This window comes from Empidonax traillii, unplaced genomic scaffold (assembly GCF_003031625.1).
Source record: "Empidonax traillii isolate 1590-97213 ecotype Southwest subspecies unplaced genomic scaffold, ASM303162v1 scaffold204:size1584377, whole genome shotgun sequence".
NCBI lineage: Eukaryota > Metazoa > Chordata > Aves > Passeriformes > Tyrannidae > Empidonax > Empidonax traillii.
Genome location: NW_020955397.1, coordinates 328665 through 334664, shown reverse-complemented (window position 1 = coordinate 334664; position 6000 = coordinate 328665). Strand labels below are relative to the sequence as shown.

At 59.9% G+C, this 6000-nt stretch overlaps 1 protein-coding gene across 1 annotated transcript in view; it reads left to right on the top strand.

The window, feature by feature from the left end:
- Positions 1–4889: 4889 nt before the first annotated feature.
- NOTCH1 (notch receptor 1) overlaps positions 4890–6000 on the top strand; it is a 41478-nt gene continuing 40367 nt past the window's right edge. Inside the window, exon 1 of the mRNA XM_027887153.1 lies at positions 4890–5023. Coding sequence (XP_027742954.1) covers positions 4966–5023 — 58 coding nt within the window. The 5' untranslated portion in view covers positions 4890–4965. The remainder of the gene's footprint in view (positions 5024–6000) is intronic.

Here is a 6000-nt window from a genome sequence, read left to right as displayed (position 1 = left end):
AATCCCTGGGTGAGAGTTCCTGAGCTGACTTTACACACCGAGAAACGATGGCCAGGAGCAACCCTGCAATTAAAACCAGTTTCAGCAGCCCGTGAGGAGGAAAACCCCGCGGGTGCCAAGCCTGGCGCAGCAGCCGTGCCAGGGCAGGGACATGCATGGCACCAACTTCCACCCAGAGCAGAGAGGACTGACCGTCCCCTGTCCCATCCCAACCTTGGACACCCTGATGGGACCAAATCCCGCTGTGCTGCCAGGAGGAAAGTTGTCCTCTATGGGCAGGTGCTGCCAGAGGTGCTGCCATCCCCCTACCAGAGGGATGGCACAGAGGACGTGATTTATCTCATGGCCATCCAGGCACAATCCTCCACTCAGCTATTTAAGAAAAATAAGATTAAAATAAAAATCAGGATTTGAACCATTCTTGCAAATCCAGCCTCACTTCCCTGGTGCCCGGGAGAATCGCAGCTTAATCCCATCATGGAGCAGCTTCGGGATAGTTTTACCTCACAGACTCCAGGACCAGTGCATTTTTATCTGCTCAGACTTTCCAGGATGCTCTGCCTGCTTTGATTCATGCTTAATTACTAAAAATTAGGCCTTTTCAGAGCAGCAGGGAGGGTGGGGGTGCATGTACCAGCGTGAGGAGGGCTAACCCCCCATGCTGCTCCAAAACCCAGGCGGCAGAGCAGCGCCAAGCCAAGCACGGCGGGGAGAGCAGGAGAGATCCAGTTTGATGTCTGCCTTATCAGCCTTATTTTTATTGCACTGGAGGTATAAGAGCAAAATATTGATTGTGATGATAAAGAGATGAAAGTGTCAAGAAGGAATAGGCACACAAGTTACTCAGGCGATTGGAAGCCGAGTTGGTTGTATTTAACAGGCATTTGCCATTAAAAAAAAAAAAACGCCTGTTTTTATTTAAATAGCCTCGGGCAAATTTCTCACTAAACCAACTTTCCCACGCCAGCCCAGTGCTCTAACTCTGGTTTTTGGCAAATTTTTTCCTGAGCTGTCAAGGCAAAATATATATAAGAATGCTGGTCTCACTTAGGTTTTTTTCCAGCCCCTGGAGACATGAAAATAATTTACAGATGTGCATTACCTGTTTATATTTGTATTAAGTTTTGCTTAACGGACATAATTTTCTTAGCTTGCAGTAACAAAAAAATATTCCCAGAGTTTCACTCATTTAATTTTAACTTATTAAAACTTTTAAACATGTGTGGAGGTTTCATGTTTTTAAATCACTAATCACATGGACAGTTGCCAAGGTTTCTATTAAAGCCTTTTACAAACGCTATTTTTAAAAGGACCTAAAATCCCATTATTTTTAACCCCTGAAGACCACTCAGAATAAAAAAGTTTCTTTGGATTTATGTCTTATCCACCTCTTATTGCAAAAAGATTTATGCCGAGCGCTGACTTCTGCCTTCCTCCCTTTTTAACTTCTCTTGGTAGGAGTCTCTGGGGGAGGCGTCCAGGAGAAGGAAACTTGAGGAGTTTCCCTGCAAGGATTTTGCTCCAGATCACCCAGTACCAGGAGAAGGATGGAACCAGATTAAGGCGGGATATCTCGCAGCAGCGCCTGGCCGGAGGAGTCATCCCCGTGCCGAGACACTCATGGAAAACCACAGAGGACCCTTTTACCTCCCCCACGGCAAAGCCTTCCCCCAAGCAGAGCCCCAGCGCTGCGGGGTCACAGAGCCCCCGGGTGATGGCAATAAATAGATGTATTTGACCTTCTGTGCTCAGGGGATGAGGCGACGCAGCTGCACGGCCGCACCACCCCGGTCTGTCTGTGTTTACCCACAGCCGTGTCCCTGGACACACAGACCCTCCCAGCCACGGAGGAAAACCAGGAGCAGGGCTCACTCATGGCTTCCCATGTGCTCTTTTAGCCCCAAGCCCATGGGTGTCCAGCCCTCCAAGAGCAGCCGGTGCCTGGAATGCAGTTATCCTTCCACCTGGTCCTGCCACCACATCCTGCCACTCTGCGTGTTCACCACCTCTCCATGCCCAGATGACACAGGCACGGCAGGGACCCCAACATCCCCCTGTCCCCAGGCATGCCCATGATAATCTAGTGGGGCAGGAGGGTCTCTCCCCAATTTCAAGGATAAAGCCCAGAGCACAGCTGAGCTGAACATGTGGTGCTTTCTGCGCATGGGGAACAAGCCCGGGCAAAGCTACGGTCGGTATTTCCAGGCAGGTAGAGCAGAGATGCTCCCTGCTCCCTGGGCTCTGACAGGGAGGGAGAAAGAGAGAAGGTAGGGAAAGACAGGAAGGTCTCCATCTCCAAGGGTGTCCCAAGGGTGGAAGCCTCAGGCTGTCCTCGCTGCTGCCTCATCTCCAGGTGAGGCTGAAAATGGTGGCACAGGCATGGTGGCACAGCCAGGGTGGGGGCAGGGGCCACATCCTGCTGTCCAGCTGCTGCCACCCTACTCATGTCTGCAGGGAGGATAAAACAGGGGGACATTCACTTCCTGCAAGTGTCTAAGGCCAGGTTGGACAGGGCTTTGAGCAATCTGGTGTAGTGAAAGGTGTTCCTGCCCGTGGTAGGGAACTGGATGAGCTTTAAGGTCCGTTCCAGCCCCAATCATTCCATGATTCCACTATTCCCTGCCAAGGGTAGAAAATGACAGTAGAAGAAGGGACATTACAGTCTCATGTCCTTTGGCATCTCTTATTTGTTCTTGAAACACATCAAAGGCCCAGCCTTGTCCCTTCTCTACCGTGACAGAGTGAGCTGAGGGACACGTGTGGAGTGAGCCAAGCAGCATCTTCCTGGGACAATTTCAGGTTTCAAGCAGGGCTCGGGCTTCCAGTGGCACCCAAATCCCAAGTGGCACTATGCTCCACACAGAACCCCCACTTCCCAGACTGGATCAGGGGATTTTTAGATGTTTTAGAGCCCAAAGTGAGGAGGAGCAGGGAAGGAGGGAGCCGCGGGAGCGAGGTACCGCTGCAGGGCTTGTGCTTTGATCTGCTGAGCAGACCCTGCCCTTCAGTTTGTTTAATTGTTTCACACTTGCTCTGGAAATAGTTTACAGCAGGAAGCAGTGGGATAACAGTGGGGCTGGCATGAGATGGGATGAGCCCGGGGGGCTGGTGGAGAGGTGCCCTGTGATGAGAGACACAGATGACCACTGTGTCACCTCCTTCCCGTTAACCCCTTGCTGACCCTCCCTCCTCTTCCTCTTTCCCAAGCTTTCAGCCAAAGGCTGGCAGCCATCCTGCATGTCCCCCTGTTTGGGAGCTGTAAAAGAGCCATGGCCTCCAGCAGCTCAGGGGGGCTCGAAGGGAGATCCAGGAGTCCAGTGGGATTTAGATACCCCTGTGCCTGGTTCAGCTGGTACCCCAGCATTAATTCTCCATGCTCCAAGACTTTTCTCCCCTCCTTTGCAGGAACCACGGCCTCACTGAGCAGGGTTGGCTCCCACAACCCCGTGAGGAAGCATCACTCACACAGGCTGTTTCTGTTGGCAGTGCTCTCTGGGCAGAGCCCTGAGCACTCTCCTGCAGCCATAGCTTGCAGGTAACACCCACAAATAGGTTAAGGGGTTCAACCTGTCCTGGGCTCAGGGCCTGGCTGGATTTCAGGTGGGACATTCCCAGGCTCTGGGAAAAGTTGCTTGGTTTGCCATCTTGACCAGGGCACAGATGCAGCTGGGGCAGGAGCAGGGCTCTGGAGGCACAGGGACCCCCAGCACTGCTGCATGCACGGGATGCCTGCACACATCTGGGGGTTGTGGGGCTGCCTCTGGGTTTGGCTTCCCTGCTTCTCCCAGTGTGTTTGTTTATTTGTGGATGCGGCGCATGGGGCTGGCCAGGCTCTGCCTGCGAGTTCACGAGTTCACAGCACAAAACAAACAACATCCGACCCAGCTCCGTGCGTGCTGCCTGCACGGATGGGGAAGGTGGGTGGGAAACGGCTCAGTGTACCTGTGTGCACCTGCGTCCTGGTACGGGTCAGAAGGTGAATCCCACCTTCCAGCACACCCTGTGACCCCCAGGGGATGCTCAGCCCTGGTGCCCCGGTACAAACACCCCATTCTCCTGTGTCCCATGCTTTGGGTGCCCAGAGCCCCTGCTTGGACACGCCGTGGGGACCTGGGTGCTTCTGTGGTCACTGAGTGGGCGCTCTGGCCCCAGGGGCCTCGCAGGGGCTGGGGGGCTGTGCTGGGGGGGCTCTGCAGGGGCTTCACTGGGACCATGGGGGAACTGCACTGGGATTATGGGGACGGTTGCATCAAGGATAGGGTGGGGGCTGAACTGGGGATGTCCAGGGGCTGTGCTGGAACTGTCTGGGGGCTTCTTGGGGGCATGGGACCTCTCCGAGGCTGCACTGGGCCTCTGCTCATAGGAGTGCTGGAGATGCATTAGGGATGGATGGGGGGCTGCACTGCGGGCTTGAGGGGATTACTTGGGAGGTTGCACCCTGGGTGTCCGGAGCTGCCGGGGAGGAACTACACCAGGGGTGTCCGGTGGTAGCATCGCGAGTGTCTGGTGGCCGCATACGGGGGGCTGCACTGGAGGTACCCGGTGCCTGCATGGAAGGAAGGGGCTACCCCGAGGCTGCCCGTGGGGGCTGCGCGGATCCCCCAGCCCCGCTCCCGTCCCACTCAGCGACCCTCGGTGGCGGGAAGGGGGGGGTCCCAGCGGCGGCCCCCGGGGCTGGGCAGGGAGGAGCGTCTCTCCCGTCCCGTCCCATCCCCTCCCGTCCCGCCGCGCCCGGCCCGCCCCGCACCGTCCCGTCCCGCCCCCCGCCGCCCGGCCCGGCCCGCCGGGGCTGAGCAGCCGCGGGAGGCGCCGTGTTCGGAGTCGCTGCGCTCGGGCGCGCTGTGTTTGGGGCTCCCGGCGGGGCGGCGCGGACCCGCACCCACACCCGCACCGGCACTGGTACCGGCTCGGCTCGGCCGAGGCCCCGCGGATCTATGCGGCTGTGAGCGGCGGGAGCAGAGCGGGATGGAGCGGCTCCTGGCGCCCGGCCTCCTGGTGCTCCTGCTGCCCGCCCTGACGCGAGGTGAGGGCCGCCGCGGGCCCCGCACCCGCCGCCCCGCAGGAAGTTTGCCGGCAGCGGGGCCGGGCGCAGCGGGAGCCCCGGGCGCGGCGGGGACCGGAGCACGGCGCCGCCGGGGGGTCCGGGCCGGGAGTTTCCCGTGGGAACCGGGACTCGGCTGCTGCGGCGGGATCGGAGCGCGGTGCTCTCGGTGTGGGAGGGGTGCGGGACGCGGCTCCTCGTGGGAACCGGCGCTCGGTGCCGCGGGAGGCGCGGGGACCGCGCTCGGCTCTTGCGGGGCGGACCGGAGCTCGGCGCCGCCGGGAGAAGCGGGGCCGGCCCCGCGGAGGGAACGAGGGGCTGAGCCCCGCGGGGGTGGCCGGAGCTCGGCGGCGCCGGGGGAGCCGCGGCCGGAACCGTGGGGGGGAACGGGGCTGAGCCTCCCGGCGGCGGCCGGGACTCGGTGCCCCGAAGGAGGAGCCCGGGGCCACCGCGAACCGCAGCTCGGTACCGGGGGCTGCCGCGGGGAGCGGCGCTCGCTGCCGTCGGGGGAGCGGAGCTCGGTACCGGGGGCCGCCGGAGAACCGGGGCTCGACCCGGCGGAGGGGCGCGCGGGGTTAGGGCGCTCCCGCTGTTGTTCTGCGAGAGCTTTTGACCGTTTTGCAAATTTTTTCTCGGTTTCCTGTTTCTTGAAAGTCAGTCGAGGCCCCCTGGCACCCCCCCCCCCCTCCTCCGCGGAGCTCCCCCCTCCCGGGGCGGGACCGGGAGCTTCGCCGCAAAGCGCTGCGAGACCGTCGGGGGTGGCGGGTTTGGGACAGGGAAAAAGAGCCCCCATAGCGGACGGCGCTGCGGGGCAGCCCGTCCTGCGGGGCCGAAGCCCTGCAGTGCTCCCCACGTCCCGGAGCAGAGCTAGAAACCTCCTCCGGAGAGCCCTGGGAGGATTTTGGGGAGTGGAGGCAGCGGCGCTGCCCTCACCCCCCAGCGGGGCTGGGAACTCTCAG